Genomic DNA, 18,379 nt, shown 5'->3' on the forward strand with positions numbered 1-18,379 from the left:
AACCGATTTCACTCAGTACCACATTATAATGCGGCCTAGTGTTTAGTTTATACTGCGATCATCATTACACAGAATAAATGTTTGGTAGCTGTGCTGTCTCTGCCTCTCTGCCTACGCACTGGGCCGCCCATCAGCAAAACCATTTGTATACGCTCAGAGTTAAACTAACACTCAAGCTTTTGCCTCATAGTTGGCAGTGTGTTTGTACGCGTGTGTGTGTGTGTGTGTGTGTGTGTGTGTGTGTGTGTGTGTGTGTGTGTGTGTGCGTGCGTGCGCGCGCGCGTGTGTGCGTGTGGTCTCTGATGAGCCATGTTCTGTCCTGGTCTTCTGTTGTTTTCTTCTTTTTTCGTTGTTAATGTGTAACAAATGGGTAAATCAATCATTACATTATAGGTTGCTACATGAACACACTGATACGAACTGGCTCACAAAGACCCCTCCTGTAGAGCAAACAAACACACAGTATTTCATAAATGAGGATGGCCTCCGGTAGCTTCCATTACATAACAGCATGAATATTGTGTATACCAGAGGTCTTCAACAGGGACCCTAGGGGGTCCTCAGAGTTACTACAGGGGGTCCGCCAAATCTTTGTGTGATAGGAGTTTTTATTTTACCATAACCACTTGAACCCTGGCCTTCCTTTTCTGAGGAGAACTTTAGCCAAAGCTAAGCTTGTAGATCTGCTATTTTTGGCAAAGAGGCTATAGGTGTAGAGGGAAAACAGAGCAGACCACGTAAACAAAAACTGTTGAATCTGGGGAAAAAAATTAATACAATATAGAGGGGGTCCCTGCTTCATCTCTCTCTCAGCTAGGGGGTCCTTGGCCTGAAAACATTGAAGACCCATGGTGAATACCATTGGGTTCTCAAAGTGGGGTTAGATGAAATGCATAAATGAACAAAATGTTGTTTCACTGATGCGACACAGATGCATTCCCGGATTGAAAGGGTTAACTTATCTCTGTGTGTGTGTGTGTGTTTCTGTGTAGGTAAGCTCTACATGGGTCCGGGTCAGCTGTACCAGGACCTCCAGAACCTGATCCATGACCTCAGCCTGGTCAACCAGATCTCCAGCATGATCAGCAGCCTGAAAGGGAACTACCAGGTATTATAGTCCTCCTGCTTCTTCTTTTGACTATGATGCCACTGATATAGGGCTGTCACAATTATTATGTACATTTTACTTTAATTGTCAGTCAAATAATAATTGCGATTAACGATTTAATTGCGTTTCTGTCGTTGAATTTTGGATAGATTGACGATTTTGTGGTGGTGTACAGAAATGTGTTGTTTACACCAGTGGTTCTCAAACTTTTTCTTGCCAAGGACCCCCAAATAGACACTTATTAGCCCGCGGACCCCCATTTGAAAAGATAAGCCAGGGACCCCCATAATAGAAGTTTTTTACGGCTCTAGCAGTGATTTTCAACCATTTTGATTTCAAGGACCCCCAGTTTGACATGCATTAGGGCTACAGACCCCCATTTAATGGCATGTATATCTCTGGGACCCCAATTCATATTGTAAAATCAATGTTAATTGAACTCTGAGAGTGTACAAATGGAACCAAATGGACCCGTTAGGGTCCATTTGGTTCCATTTGTACACTCTCAGAGTTACAGACCCATAAGGGTCCATTTGGTCCCTGTCCATCATTTAGCTGGGGACCCCCTGAAACCCCCTCAAGTACCCCTGGGGGTCCCCGGACCCCACTTTGAGAACCAATGGTTTACACTCTCTGTCCATTCTTACTGCCCCTCCAGTACAACATGACAGCTCTTACTAACAGGAGATACATGTTACTGTTGGTTTGACATACTGTACTGTATTACACATTACTTTGTTATTACTGTGTTATTACTGTGTTACAACATTATTACATACAAAAACTCATTTTTACGTTGTCGGCAGGATTCGAACCTGCGCGGGGAGACCCCAATAGATTTCTAGTCTATCGCCTTAACCACTCGGCCACGACAACCTGTCCCACCTATTCTTTCAAGTAAAACTCCAAGATTTTCTTAGCCATTATTCTGACAATTATTTTTGGGATTAATTGAGAAGCATGTTTAAAAGGAGGACATTATCTTATTTATTATATATCAAAGAATCAATGCCAAAAAAATAATAATTTATTGTTTATATATACTAAATCAATCTACAAGCTCATTTCGGCAGTGGAGTTATGGCAAGTTGCCCTACATAATAATGGTGGCGATGTTGATGTGCGGCCCAGAGGCCATCTACCTATTTATGTCTATGTGGAGGACCCTGGTCAGCTGTATATAGGGTTTAAGTGTTTAATTATTGCAGTAGTAGTAACATCCAATATGTACTAAAGCTATTACGTTGTCGGCAGGATTCGAACCTGCGCGGGGAGACCCCAATAGATTTCTAGTCTATCGCCTTAACCGCTCGGCCACGACAACTTGTGGCTGTAAGCACATAAGAGGTCCATTTGCTTCCTAACTATCCCCTGGAACCCCCTCAAGGACCCCTGGGGGTCCCGGGACCCCACTTTGAGAACCCCCGTTTTAGACAAAGATGTAGTATGTGGCTCACAAAAAAAACACCCTGAAAGCCTATATAGTTTCCGCACTTCAAAAGGAAAAAATCAAATAAATCTCAGACATATTTCTTTATTCACGACCGTTGTTGCAATTCACAGAGTGTTTTTTCCTGTGGTTTTAGAGTTCAGCTTTGTTTGTTTTCCCATTTGGGGAATACTAGGGTAAACAGACCTCTGTCTGGGGTAGACAGAGCCAGAAAGACAGACGTGGGACGCAGCAGCAGACAAACCGTCCTCTGTCGCTTTTTTCCCAGGGAAACGTTTCGCAATCGAAACTCATCAAGTTGCACCTCAGGATTCCTCTGAGGTTGTTGCCTGCGTCCTGCAGACTGGCTCTGTTTGAGCAGCAGGGTCTGTTTGTCCACATGTCCCTCAAGACTCAAGTCTGTGTCCATCCCCCCAGTCTCAATGTGACCTGTGGCCACACGCACACACACGCACGCACACGCACACGCACGCACACACACGGCCACAGGCATTTGCCTCAACAGGAGAGGGTGTTTCTGTTTATTAATGTGATCGCAACAATCCTCCTCCGCAAAGAACCAGCCTTGCATGTTGTCCTCCTCTGTTAAACATGCACACGCACACACACACACACAGCGGTGGAAGAAACACTCAGATTATTTACTTGAGTAAAAGTATCAATACCACAATGTAGAGATACTCAGTCACATATAAAAGTCAGTAAAAGTACAAAAGTACTGGCATCAAAATATACTTAAAGTCCCAAAAAGTAAAAGTACTCGTTACGCAGAATGTCCCATTTCACAAGTTTTCAAAGTGTATAAAAATCTTTTGAAAATAGCCGATCTACAAGCTCACAATGCGTCGCACTGCGACGCGTTGTGAGCTTGTAGATCTGCAATTTTCAAATAGCCGAAGTATATATAATAAGGATGAAGTGGTTAACACATTGAGTGCCAGAGGTTTTTTAAAACAGGGTAAAGCCAGTGCCAGTGTTTTTTTTACCGTTTATTGGCGATCTTTTTAGAGCTGCAGAAGCCACAACGAGGACCCGGATGTAAACAAACGGTGTCTGGGCGATGGCCAAGGGTCCCGTCTGAAGTTTTTAATTCCGGACTTTTACTTGTGACCGAGTATTTCTTATATTGCAGTATTGATACTTAAGTAAAACATTATTTGAACTGCACACACAGGCCTGTCTGTGCGGCTGAGATGGAAGAAGTGCACATCTTGTGTGTTTGTGCTAACGCTGCTCGGTCTGTCAGAGCCTTAGTGAGAGGAAACAGGCAACAGAGAGACGTGTGTCTCACTCTGGATGGAGGGAGAGAGAGAGAGAATGATGGAGGTAGAGAAAACGGGGAAGAAGAAGAAGGGATCTGAAGGATGAAATTGGGCCTGATATAGTGTTATGTGTTTGTTCACTAACATTATGCACTGTGAGTTATTAAATACCATCTGCCTAGAGGTGTGGAGGAGGTTGGTGTTTATACATGATTTCTGGGGGTCCCCAGATGACAGTGAAGTGACAATTTAGGGACCGGTTAATACCCAAAAAATAAAACAATAAAAGAAAACACATCAACACATCACACAACAAGCGCGAAACACATCGCTTCGTGCAGCGTTTCGAGCTTGCGGATCTGCTACTTTTGATGCTTTCACGTGACGCTGTAGAGTGATCAAGTAGGTCGTTCATTTACGGGAAAAAACACAAAAAGTGTGAATATGGAGATAAGAGGTTCCTGCCTGACAGCAACGATAATCTAATTAGATTCACGAGTCAGGATTTAGCTGACTCTCTCTCTCTCTCTCTCTCTCTCTCTCTCTCTCTCTCTCTCTCTCTCCATCAGAATGTGAACCCGGTGGTGGCTCAGGACTGGGTCTCAGGGCTGCAGAGACTCATCCTGAAGAAAGAGGAGGAGATACGAGCAGCAGACAGATGTAGAATCCAACTGCAACTACCTGGAAAACATGACAAGTCTGTACACATGCACTACACACACACACACACACACACACACACACACACATACACACACACACACACACACACACACACACACACACACACACACACACACACACACACACACACACACACACACACACACACACACACACACACACACACACACAAACGCACACACACATTGCATGTGCGCTTACAAACAGTACACACACACTATATACTTTTTGCCATCAGCCTTTGAAAAGGATAACACAAAATCCCCTAGGGGCTTGTTTCCATTGTGGTCCTGTGCATTCAATTCATCAAGTACGGGACGTTTTTTTTTCATCAAGTACGGGATGTTTTTTGATAATGGGCTGTAATACATGAGTTGATCTACACACACCCACACATTTACACTGCTCTCTCTGGCTATAATCTGTCTCACTCATAGGCTCACAAAAATCTGTTTAAAACATTATCCCCTCCCCCCCCCCCCACACACACACACACACACACACACACACACACACACACACACACACACACACACACACAGACACACACACAGCAGTACATTTATATCAGCATGTCCATCCACCAAATCTAATCTGATCTCACACCATGACAGCTGTTTTACGCACGCACAAACACACACAAACATACTCTCTCTCTCTGTCTCAATCTCTCTCCCCTCTCATCCCTCCATCCCTGCTGTATTGAGCCAGTCAGATTATCCACTGGTATGTTTAGAAACACAGCTGTGTGTCTCTCATTCCTCCCCTAATCCATCCATTCCAAAACACTTATTCAAAACATCTCTTCTTCTTCTTCCTCTTCTTCTTCTTCTTCTTCTTCTTCTCCTTCTTGGACCTTTACAGGCCTGTAACTCAGACAGTGTCCAAATGTAACCAAATGGACCCTTACGGGTCCATTTGGTTACATTTGGACACTCTCAGAGTTATGGGCGTCCTTGAAATTAAAAAGTTTAAGAACCACAGTCAAAGAGGACCACAGTCCTCGATCCCGGTCTGACAGCAACACACACACGCACGCACACACACACACACACACACACACACACACACACACACACACACACACACACACACACACACACACACACACACACACACACACACACACACACACACACACACACACACACACACACACACACACCTATGCATTGTCATCATGTGTCATGTGTCATCTAGAGACACATTGTCTAAACCTGCTCACTGTCTCAACTTGTCTCAGCAACGCTTTCGGTACAAGACCTTCTTCAAGCGTGAAGAAGCTCTTTGTACCGAAACGTTGCTGCTGATGAAATAAAACAGTTTCTCTTGTTGAGCAAGATTGGGCAGTGCGTGGGTGTTTCTTCTTTTTAATGCAGTGTTGTCTACGCTCCACACACAACGTATACCTGTTGCCAAAATCTCAGCCAGGTGTGCAGAAAGCTTTTTGATGTATAATGACATGAATGATGAATTATGATTTCATGGTGTTTTGTAATTGAGCGTGTCTGTGTTGTTGTAGGTCCGGCAGGCCTACGTTCTTCAGTGCCGTGTTCAACACCTTCAGTCCCGCTGTCAAACAGTCGTGGATCAGCAACCTGCAGATGGCCAAGCTGGCTTTAGGTATGTGACGTCTGCTGTGCGTGTGTTTTGTAAATTCTCCCCTGGACCTAAGCCCTTCACTTTCTTTCCCGTGTTTCCCAACACTCACATATGGGAACTTATGCCCAACTTTCCAAGAGTTTCCCATCACTCTCTCCCCTCACATGCGACGTGTTGTGAGCTTGTAGAACTGCTATTTTCAATACTTCTTAAAAGTATTTTCCCCTCTAATTAATGGATTTTAGATTTATTTTTTAATGGAATTCTTAATTCTAAATTGGTTTACTCCCAACAGCACTGGCGCAATGCAAAATCATTTAACCACATGATGAACCTTAGTGTCCCTATTCTGGGACAAACATTCAGCGAATAAAGCAGATCTGCAAGCTCACAACACGCCACTATGTCGAAAATAGACAGCCATTTGTTTTAGTAGAGGGAATTAAGGAGTTGTCCTAATATGTCTATATCCGGTTAATTAAGGGTTTCAGTGGTTTAGACCCGACAGTAACGTAGAGCTTTGGTTCTCAAAGTGCGGTCTGGGGACTGCCAGGGGTCCTTGGGGGGTACCAGGTGGTCCCCAGCAAAATTAGTTAATAAAGCGTCACAATCATTTTAACGCCTTTATCCATAGTTTATACTTTGGCTATTCAAAAATAGCAGATCTACAAGCTCATAGTGCGGCACAGAGTGGCGTGCTATGAGCTTGTAGATCTGCTATTTCTTTTTTATCGTGAAAATATTTGCAAATCTTTGAATAAATATTTTTTAAAGCGAACATTTGTAACTCAAATATTTGCTTCTGGGGGTCCCTGGAACAATTTTGTTTTAGCTGGGGGTCCGCGGCCAAATACATATCATTTTGGGGGTCCTTTACATGAAAAAGTTTGAGAACCACTGACGTAGAGTGATGCTAGTGGCAGTGATGATATCTGACTACTTCACAGCAAACATCAGTGCAGGCTTTGACTCCGAAAGAGTGCGACAACACTCAGAAAGAAAGCGTGGTTCAGGTTGTTTGTCAAAATGATCGTGACGGATGAGCATCCGATCTCTATTGTGGAAGATGAGGTCTTCACACAGCGTCTCGCTATCAACCAGGATACACCAGGCTGAGCCGAAAAACGGCAACTGCAAGAATTGACTGTATTGCGAATACAGCAAATGAACAGTTCCAACATCATGCACCGTCAAACCTTGAGAATGTACATAATTACTGTGTTACTTAGGGCATTGTGTGTGTGTGTGTGTGTGTGTGTGTGTGTGTGTGTGTGTGTGTGTGTGTGTGTGTGTGTGTGTGTGTGTGTGTGTGTGTGCGTGGCTGCGTGCGTGTGTTTAACAGAGGAGGACAACATGCAAGGCTGGTTCTTTGCGGAGGAGGATTGCAATCAGATCAAGAAACAGAAACACCCTCTCCTGTTGAGGCAGATGCCTGTGGTCATGTCTAAACTACAGGAGTTCAAGGTGGGTCTCATCTCTCCCACACACACACACACACACACACACACACACACACACACACACACACACACACACACACACACACACACACACACACACACACACACACACACACACACACACACATTCTCTCTACCACCCACACACACACCTCCTCTTTGGCAGCAGAATCCACCAGAAGGTAGTGGTTGAACCAGTGGCGTACCCACTGTAGAGGCACTCTACGATCTCGCCTCCCATAAAAAACCCAAATAACCCGAAAAGGTGTCATCTCGTGTTTAATGTCCTCAAGTCACGCATCCAACAAGCTTTGAACTGACCAGATTGGACCTTCCGTTCCAGAGATAATGACCAAAACATCTTGAAAACGGCCATTTTCGCCGGTTTTCGTTCGCCGATTTTCGATTGAGTTGAAATTTCTTTTTTGGGGGTAATAGAGGGAGGGAATCTCGCCTGCCCTAAATGTAAATCCTGGGAACGCCACTGGGTTGAACACGCTGGGCAAGACCTGGCTGGTTGAGTGTCTAAACCGAAGTACCGTAATTTGGCAGAAGTACCGCCCGAGGAAATGACGTTGACTCTTTACAAATCTGTTTAAATTCTCTGTGAATGAAACGACTGTTGTGATTGGTCGAAAAGGATCGTTTCCGGGGGAAATACGAATACGACGGAAGTCCCGCCCATATAAACACTCTTCTGCATTTGGTCTCGCCCAGGCTTTTCTCTTCACAGATGAGTAAGGATGGGAACGAGGCTAGTAGTTGAATCACCACAAACAACGCTCATCTAAAAGCTCTTTGGCCAGTACGGGGATCGAACCCGCGACCTTGGCGTTATTAGCACCACGCTCTAACCAACTGAGCTAACCGGCCCTGCCACACAATGACCTCTGGATTTGCTTAGGAAAGTGGAATGTAGCTTCTCAGTTCAGTTGATAGTTGTAGAATATACATCTTGACATTGTATAAATATGTGATGGTATCAGGCCGGTTATTTCAGTTGGTTAGAGCATTGGTTCTCAAAGTGGGGTCCGGGGACCCCCAGGGGTCCATGAGTGGGTTCCAGGGGGTCCCCAGCTAAATGAAGGATAGTTAGGAACCAAATGGACCCTTATGGGTCTGTAACTCTGAGAGTGTACAAATGGAACCAAATGGACCCTTATGGGTCCATTTGGTTCCTTTTGTACACTCTCAGAGTTACATTAACATTGATTTTACCATATACATTGGGGTCCCAGGGATAGAAATGCCATTAGGGGGGTCATTGACATGACAAAGTTTGAGAACCACTGGGTTAGAGCATGGTGGTGCTAATAACGCCAAGGCCGTGGGTTTTGATCCCCATATTGGCCATGGAGCTTTTTGAGAAGCTGACTCACTCTGTTCTTGCTCTGTGACGCTGAGTCGCCATGGCCTTTGACCTGACTGTGTAGCTGTCACTACAGGCAGTTGTTGTGAATTACATAATCCTTTGTTGTGTTGCACAGAGCTGTCTATTGTTAGGAGTGGTGACTGACTGGTGAGTCAGTTGAATTACTTCTCTGTAAGGCAAGCAGCAGGCTGGGAGAACAAGCTGACACCAGGCAGTATCACAGTTCTTTGGCTATTAAAAAAAATAGCAGATATACAAGCTCATATCCGGCACCGAGTGCCGCACTATGAGCTTTTTAAACACCACTGAGCTTGTTAAAAAAAAAGTCATGGCATTTTTTTGCAAATCTTTGAATATATACTTTTTAAAGCGAACATTTGTAACTCAAATCTTTGCTTCTGGGTGTCCCTGGAACAACATATTTACAAATGTTCGCTTTAAAAAATAGATATTCAAAGATTTGCACACATTTTCAAATTTTTCAAAAATAGCAGATCTATTTGATTGATTGATTGATTGAATTTTTTATTAGGCAAAAGAATGTAAAACAACACAGTTACATTTATAATGCTTTTGTCTAAAAGGTCCGGCCAAAAAAGTCCTTGCGGGCTTGTTTCCGTTGGGGTCCTTGAATTAATTTCATAGACATATATAGTAGCAACCAAACAGTTCAAAAATCAACATAAGAATACAGAGGGGAAAAAAATATACCATTGTGTACAAAAAAAGGCATGAGAAAATAATAAAATATATACAAAAAAAATTTAGAAAATAAAATAAAAAGTATGTACAAAAAAAACGTAGTAGCAGTTTCGGACATAATTGGGAGGTTCCCACCGGACAGAGACGATATACAAACTGTGTTCCAATGGATCTAATGTAGTTATTTAGTCACAAGCTCTTGTTGATACTTTTCATTGGTTCAATATTTATATAAAAAAAAACACGCACTTTCACTTTAATTCAAAATAAATTCATAACTACAAAAAGAATTGCCTATCTACAAGTTTACGATGCGTTACGATGCAATCAATGCGTAAGCTTGTAGATCGGCTATTTTTGCTACTTTTGTTTGACACTGTAGTATGACGAAATAGGGCATTAACCCATTAAAACCGGGAACGCATCTGTGTAACCACTTTAACCATTATTTTATACTTTGGCTTTTCAAAAATAGCAGATATACAAGCTCATAGTGCAGCACCGAGTGCCGCGCTATGAGCTTGTAGATCTGCTATTTTTGAAAAATCGTGAAAAAATTGATTTGAGTTAATTAAATGTTCGCTTTAAAAAGACGTAATCAAAGATCTGCACACATTTTCATGATTTAAAACAAAATAGCAGATCTACTAGCTCATAGCGTGGCCCTCTGTGCCACCCTAGTAGTAGAAATATGGAGATACGAGGTTTCTGACCGACAGCAATGAGCAGTGATATACATGTTGGCTGTAAGATATGAGTCATGTCTTATGTGAGTCATAGAGCTACGCTAGACATGACAAGGCAGGACAGGAACAGAGATAAAGAGAAAGATATGTACGTGAGCTCCTTATCTATTATGATTACACAACGTAAAACATGACAGAAGGCTCAGACGAGTACTCCAGAGAGACCGGGTCTGTGTGTTATCAGTCAGCCATCTTTATTACGAACTACCTGCGTGCCCCCAGGGGGCAGCCTTATATCCTATATCACAACAAGAACTATTAAGTATTGTTATAACATTATGTCAGATGGGTTGTACTTCAACAACTTGATCCTGTGGTCTCCTGATAAAGCAGCACATATACATATCTATATCGTTGGTGTCAGGCAGATACCTTGTCTCTCCATATTTCATCTTTTTATGTTTTTAATAAATGAATGCCCTATTTTTATCATTCAAAAGTAGCCGATCTACAAGTTCACTCCAGTATGTAGGGACGTGTATTCAGGTGGAGATATGCTATTTTTGCCTCTTTTTTTGGCCTATAATGACATGCCCAAATTAGGGATGCCAGGTTTGTGTGAGTAAAGTCTGAATACAAAGGGTAGCAGGGCCGGTTAGCTCAGTTGGTTAGAGCGTGGTGCTAATAACGCCAAGGTCGCGGGTTCGATCCCCGTACTGGCCACAGAGGTTTTAATTGTGCGTTGTCTGTGGCAGTTCAACAACTGCTGTCTATACCATCTGATGAGCAGCTTCCCAACAAACATTGACATTGTAATGATAAGTGGCTTTCACACATCAACCCACACGACTCAATGTGTGAATGAACTAGGTGATATGCTGCTGAATTTCGCGCTATGAACTTAAAGTGAACATTTGTAACTCGAATCCTTGCTTCTGGGGGGGTCCCTGGAACAAAATATTATACAAATATATAAAGAAAAATATATATTCAAAGATTTGCACACATTTTCACGATTTCTTAAAAATTGCAGATCTACAAGCTCATAGTGCGGCACTCGGTGCCGTGCTATGAGCTTGTAGATCTGCTATTTTTGAATAGCCAAAGAAATCTTAAAATGACACCCGACATCAGCACCACACGACTCAATGTGTGAATGAACTAGGTGATAGCCTGGCGAATTTACATGAGCAAGGCGCCGCTTAGGGCCGTGTTGGTGATGTTTCTCTTGTCGAGGAGAGAGGAGCCTGCCCTCCGCAACAAGCTGTTTAGGGAGACAGATACGATCTCTGAAAACATTCATTTGATTTTTTTGTTAGCGTTTGGGTTGGAAATACATTGAATAAGTGAAACATTGTGAAAACACAAGTACGCCTCTTTACGACTGTAGTAATGTAGACAGCGAACTTCGTTCTGACGCAGCACCTGTCTACTTGTCTTTACATAGAGACCAATGTTATTCGTCAAGGTTCAGAGGTAGTGAGTAAGTAGGTTGTCTACATTAGGAGGAAAAATGCTGTATGTAGCTTGTGTTTTGCATGGTTGCATCAGTGGGAGATACATCAGTGTATGTCAAGTAATTCAATTCACCTGTCATGTTCTGTTCAAGGAAATGAGTAAAGAATATCACATTCCATCCTTGCATCTTCCTCATGCTGTTACGTGGGAGTAGCTAACGTGTACATCTACTACCCACACGACTATCAAACACACCATTCAGAGTTATGTGAGAACACATCTGATATTCTCCTGTTCTCCAGAATTCATATATGAAAAGGGCTTAAGATGTGTCATATAACAATGATAGTAATGATAGTAATGATAATAATAATGTTTGTCTAGTTGTTAATTGTCGTATTGTTCTTTCTATATTCATTGCTCCTCACTCCTCTATTATTATTATATAACATTCAGGGCTTCTTTTACAGTTTATGCCTACAATACTAAAAAAATATCTGTTGTCAGTATCACTGTGTGACACTGCCACATAAATGTGTGAAATAATGTATTTCCTGCACAGGTGTGAGTATTGAAAGACAAAGATACACAAGAAACATAACATACTTGGTGATAACAAGCGAATATATTGGTTAAAATATGGTTGAATATTTAACACCTAGTGTAGTGTACGGAAAAAATGTTTCTGTTTTGTGTAAGTTGATTATGGCCATTATCATTCATTTTATGTTGACATGGTTCACGCTGGGGAAAAAGCAACACATGTAGCAAAAGTTCCAGGAAGTGATCACTGTGGAAAGTTACACAGGAAATGAGGTACCAGGAACAGCTATAAAAGTACAGGAAGTGAGGCGGCGGGGGTTCCATTTTAGGTAAAAGTGTGTTTGATGGTGTTTTGTCAAAGAGACTCTTGTAAGCCAATACTAAACCATAATCAGAGCTTGTTATACCACTTAGTAGTCTGGCCGAAGAACTTTGTGAGGTGGAAGAAAGGAAGTTTGGTCGAAAGAAAGTTTCTGACTGTTTGGGTTCTGAATCAATTCAGAAACGACAGGACAAAGGAACCTCCTGTGGCCTCCTGACTTAAAGGTTGGGTGAAGAATATATATTCCCCCCTTTTTTATGCAATGCATTGCCTTTTTATTTGCTGACTTTGCCCATTACTGGATTTTCAGAAAATGGGGCTGGGGCTGTCACACTCCGAAAATAGCTGATCTACAAGCTCACAACGCTTTGTGAGATTGTAGATCTGCTATTTTTGTCTACAAATCAGGCATTACGATGCCATCAAGGCCTGCCAAAACATATTTTAGTATACTAAATCAACTGTAGAAAAGTAAAACATTTCAGATGACTAAAATATGACAAACTAAATGGGATTTTATTCAAAAGACTAATGACTAAAACTACATAAAAATCTGCAGTCAAAATTAACACTGGTGGACAGTCAGTCTTGAGAAACGATGCAGATTTGACTGTAGTCTGAACCAAGACAACGTACTGTATTCTGCCAACAATAGGCTCTATGCACAGCAGCCATATTGGGAATGAATTGGGCCCCTTCCTTACTTCCTTCGCAGGTGTTAACTTACCAATGATGCTAATTAAGGCTCTGTTCCATTTAGTGTGGCATAGTGGGTGTCTTATTTTCAAGGACCCCCATAACTCTGAGAGTGTACAAATGAAACCAATTGGTTCCATTTGTACACTCTCAGAGTTACACATCCACCATAAGGGGCCATTTGGGAACCAAAATGGAGTGTTTCTAGTGAGCCAAAATGCACAATATCAGCACCCTGACCAGAATGGAACAGAGCCTTCATTAGTATCATTGGTAACACCTGTGAAGGAAGTAAGAAGAGGCCCAAATTCTTTCCAATATGGCTGCTGTGCATAGAGCCTATTGCAACTCCCTGGCAGCGGCACACACCAACCCTTTGTCGGTCATACTAATCACCCAAAACAAAACTACCTAAAACTCGACAATAAAGTACCAAAAACTGTGTAGACACTGCACATGGATTCAAGCCCTTTCCTTGCCATAGTAGTAGAAACTGCTGAATGACTTCTGATGATCCTTCTCTCTCTGCTTCTCCTTCATGTTGTGTCTCAGGTGGAGTGTGCTGTCCACAACCCAGAACCTCACATCAACACAGAGAGCACAGCAGACTCTCCAGTTCTGGGCCATGGCTGTGTCTGGGTGAGACATTATTTATGCCTTATTTCTGCATCTGCTAGGAGCATGAATCTGTCTTGTCTTTTCCCTTTTCCATCTGCTAATTGCCTAAATTGTAATTCATGATTGATCACTACAGTAATCCTCTTTACACGTGGCATTAAAATGTGTCTTGAGTAATCCTACAGCTATGCAACTGTTTGTAACCGCATATAAATCAAAGTATAAACACACAGAAGACTCATTAAACAGAGATCAGAATCAGCTCATTTAAATCAGTCTTCAGTGCTTGCACTTGAATTATCTGGTTAGACACAGTCAGACAGGTATCTGATTAATGCAGATGCATTTATGATTATATAATCAATGTATTTACAGTACTTTATACTGTTTATACACATTCAGTGTGACGGCTGTAGGCTTATTGCCTTTATCCCGTTAAAACCGGGAAAGCATCTGTCATTTTAGATTTTAGCTATCTTATATATAGCACATTGGTTGGCTGTTCAAAAATAGCAGATATACAAGCACATTGTATACACATATACAAGCTATGAGCTTCAATACATTTATTGAAGGTGGGCCTTATACTCAGATGCGCCTTATAGTGCGGAAAATACGGTATTTTTAAAGCGAATATTTTTACTAGAGGAGAAGAGGGTCCGCAGCCAAATACATATCATTTAGGGGGTCCTTGACATGAAAACGTTTGAGCACCACTGATATAGAAACGTATGTTTTTTTTACATAAGCATTTTTTTCAATCCACCTTCAGGTCTTAATGGGTTAACCATCTGTGACCTTACCTTGCACTTAAGTGTCGATAGATCGATTTCCTCTTGGACAAATATGTCTTTTAAGATCATGCTTTGTTTTACTGGCAACATCTAAAATACATGTAAAACCCTAACTAACTAATACTGTAACATGCTCACCTCATCCGTATGCAGGTGGCGAGCTGTACCAACCAGATGGGACAGATCGCCATCGTGGCCATGCAGAACTCCAGCCCCAAGGTGACGGAGTGTTTCAACGTGGAGTCCCGTATCCTCTGCATGGCCTACGTCCCCACAGAACACAGCCTGGAGAACGGAGACGCAGCCTCCGACGCAGCCAACCACGTGAAGGCCGCGGACACCCCCACCGTGTGTCTGGGCATGGAGGAGGGCAGGTACGCATCATCACATGGTCATGGATGCACGATACACCCACTAAAGACCCACTCGTTGACTTGATGAAATGATGGCGTCTGATGATAACAGCCTGGCTCCACGTGGATCTCGTATTTCATGTGGCCAGTCTATGACGTCCGTTGTCTATCACTTGTGACTCTATTATTTGGGCAAGGTTCAGCCTGATTCAACTTAAAGGGATAGTTCACCCCCAAAATGACTTTTTTTTCTATCGATAAGTCACCCCATGGAGACTTGAATTCATGGATATTTGCAATTTTCAATACTTTTACTTACTACTCCACTACGTCTCAGAGGCAAATATTGTACTTTTACTCCACTACGATTATTATTATTTTCGGCCATTTGAAAATAGACGATCTACAAGCTCACAATGCGTCGCTTCACGCCGCATTGTGAGCTTGTAGATCTGCTACAGTATTTTCAAGATTTTTATACATTTGAAAACGTGTGAAATGGGGCATTCTTTATAATGAGTACTTTCTTCTTTTGGTACATTAATTACATTTTGATGCCTATACTTTTGCACATTTAATCGAGTACATTTTAAATACCGGACTTTTACTTGTGACAAAGTATTTCAAAATTGTGGTATTGATACTTTTATTTAAGTAAAAAATGTGAGTACTTTTTCCACCACTGGTCAGAGGTGATAGACTGAATCATGGTTGTGGTTCTTCTCGTCCTGTGTTCTTCAGCATCATCGTGTATAAGAGCAGCCAGCGATCCAAGAAGATCCGACTGCAACACTTCTTCACCCCCGACAAGTCCACCGTCACCAGCCTGGTCTACCGGCGACACTGTCTGTACGTCGGCCTGGTCAGCGGCTCAGTGGCCATTTACTCAAGAACACCTGGTAAGAAGATTCTGTGTGTGTGTGTGTGTGTGTGTGTGTGTGTGTGTGTGTGTGTGTGTGTTAGAGCATTGCTTCTCAAAGTGGGGTCCGGGGACCCCCAGGGGTCCTTGTGGGGGGTTCCAGGGCTAGGGTTGCCAGATCTGCTTATTATGATTTCCCCGCAAGATTTGAAAATAGCCGATCTACAAGCTTACAATGCGTCGCATCGCGACGCATTGTAAGCTTGTAGATCTGCTATTTTCAAATAGCTGATGTATGTATTAAAGTATGTTAAAGTACTCATGTGGCCCATAGTTGCTTCTTTTGGGCTGGTTTTCCTAGACCTGGTTGCTTGTTTCACTCATAGAATCTGGCAACACTGTCCAGGGGGTCCTCACAAGTAGTTACTATAGCATCACAATCATTTTAACCACTTTGAGAACCCCTGCATTAGACCACGGACTACCATAACTCTTGAGAGTAGGGTTGTCCGATATTGTCTTTTTTACCGATAACCGATATACCGATATTGTCAAACTCTTAATTACCGATACCGATATCAACCGATACCGATATATGCGGGGATTATTGTGATTAGGGTAAGCTCAAATTTCATATCACACACACCATACAGTAAGAACTACTGTAAATTATTAAAAAAAAAAAAAAAAAAATCAAAAACCGATACCGATATTTTCCGATATCGATTTTTATGCTAATATCGGCCGATAATATCGGGAGGCCGATAATATCGAACATCCCTACTTGAGAGTGTACTTACAGGGTCCATTTGGTTCCATTTGCGCACTCTCAGAGTTCTAGCCACATGGTCCATTTGGTTCCTAACTATCCATCATTTATCCCCGGACCCCCAGGTGCGTTTTTGTATGTATGAAGAGGTTAATGGTATAGTATGTCTTTGGTTATTTTTTCCGAACTCTCTCTCTGTAAGATGTGTTGTCACTCTTAGGAGGGCTATAATTGGGCCAATTACAGAGAGCAAATGACCTACATTAAGCAACACAGTGCTGCTTTAACAGACGGAATAGACCCATGTTGTTTAGAAGGTAGTCTGGGGAACCTGGGTCTCAGACAGACATGTTGTGTCTGCTCAACCCCTGACCTTTTCATGATCGTGTGTGTGTGTGTGTGTGTGTGTGTGTGTGTGTGTGTGTTCGTTCGTTTCCCCCTCCAGGGAGTCTGTGAATATTCGTTGGTGTGTGAGTCAGTGGTGCTGGGCAGCGTTGCCATGTCTGCTTGTTATAAGCGACTTTGGCCTTGTTTTTGCTTATATTGGTGGTCGCGTTTTTTGGGGGGCGTGTTTCTAAAGTGTAGTTGTTTATTTGGGCTTGCTTCCTAATGTTGTTTAAACCAGTGGTTCTAAACTTTGTCATGCAAGGACCCCCAAATTGATATGTATTTGTCTGCGGACCCCCTGTCTGAAAATATTTTGTACCAGGGATCCCCGCATTTTTTTCCAAGATTTCTTTTGGGAAAATAGCTACATGTGGCTCATGTGGGCTTGTAGACTTTCGTAGACCTGGTTGCTTGTTTCTGTTTGCAAGAATGTGGCAACACTGGTGCTGGGGCATTCTCTCTGGTACAGCCTGGCTGGGTTGTCTAGGAGAATCCCATTCCGTTAGCACTGACCTATTTAATGTCTTCCCCTCCTCCCCGGAGAAGCAGAGAGATCTTGTCTGTTTGTCTGCGGGTCTGTGTGTGTTTGGCTTGGTTTCTCCTCCACGGCGTGGTGAGGCCGACCGTTTGTCTGCAGCCCTCCTGAGACCGGGAAAAACGAAACGCTGCGGTTTCAGGCGATCGGTGTGTTGCCATGTCACCGTTCACCCTTTTTCAATGAAGCAATCCAAATAAGTGCTCCAGTGTTTTATTTGGGTCTAGTCTATTTGAAGTACCCAGCAGGTAAACGTTTTTTTGCTTATATCCAGTGGTGTAAAATGACTAAGTACATTTACTCAGTACTGTACTTAAGTACACTTTTTACGCACTTTTACTTTACCGGAGTATTTCCAAATGTCAATGCTTATACTTCTACTCCGCTACATCTCAGAGGCAAATATTGTACTTTTACTCCACTACAATTATTTTAAGACCTTTAGTTACCTGTTACTTCATAGATTTGAATTATTATTGCTAAACCTACATTACCCACTTCAGTCCTATATACATTTCGGCCATTTGAAAATAGCCGATCTACAAGCTCACAATGCATCGCGATGCGACGCATTGTGAGCTTGTAGGTCTGCTATTTTCCTAAATATTTTTATAGATTTGAAAACTTGTGAAATGGGACATTTGTGCATAATGGCTACTTTCTACTTTTGGTACTTAAAGTACCAAAAGTAGAAAGTAGCCATTATGCACAAATGTCCC

General features: G+C 42.4%; 1 protein-coding gene across 2 annotated transcripts in view; it reads left to right on the plus strand.

Annotated features, from left to right (window-relative positions):
- Positions 1–18,379, plus strand: part of arhgef10 (Rho guanine nucleotide exchange factor (GEF) 10) — a gene marked incomplete at its 3' end in the record, with an annotated part of 145,693 nt that overhangs the window by 97,156 nt on the left and 30,158 nt on the right. For both annotated transcript variants that reach the window (XM_084045672.1, XM_084045673.1), the window contains 7 exons: positions 993–1,108; positions 4,390–4,517; positions 6,027–6,127; positions 7,449–7,570; positions 13,898–13,984; positions 14,911–15,131; positions 15,852–16,009. In XM_084045672.1, coding sequence (XP_083901798.1) covers positions 993–1,108; positions 4,390–4,517; positions 6,027–6,127; positions 7,449–7,570; positions 13,898–13,984; positions 14,911–15,131; positions 15,852–16,009 — 933 coding nt within the window. The remainder of the gene's footprint in view (positions 1–992; positions 1,109–4,389; positions 4,518–6,026; positions 6,128–7,448; positions 7,571–13,897; positions 13,985–14,910; positions 15,132–15,851; positions 16,010–18,379) is intronic.

Source organism: Gymnoscopelus microlampas (genome assembly GCF_963454915.1).
Source record: "Gymnoscopelus microlampas genome assembly, chromosome: 20".
Classification (NCBI taxonomy): domain Eukaryota; kingdom Metazoa; phylum Chordata; class Actinopteri; order Myctophiformes; family Myctophidae; genus Gymnoscopelus; species Gymnoscopelus microlampas.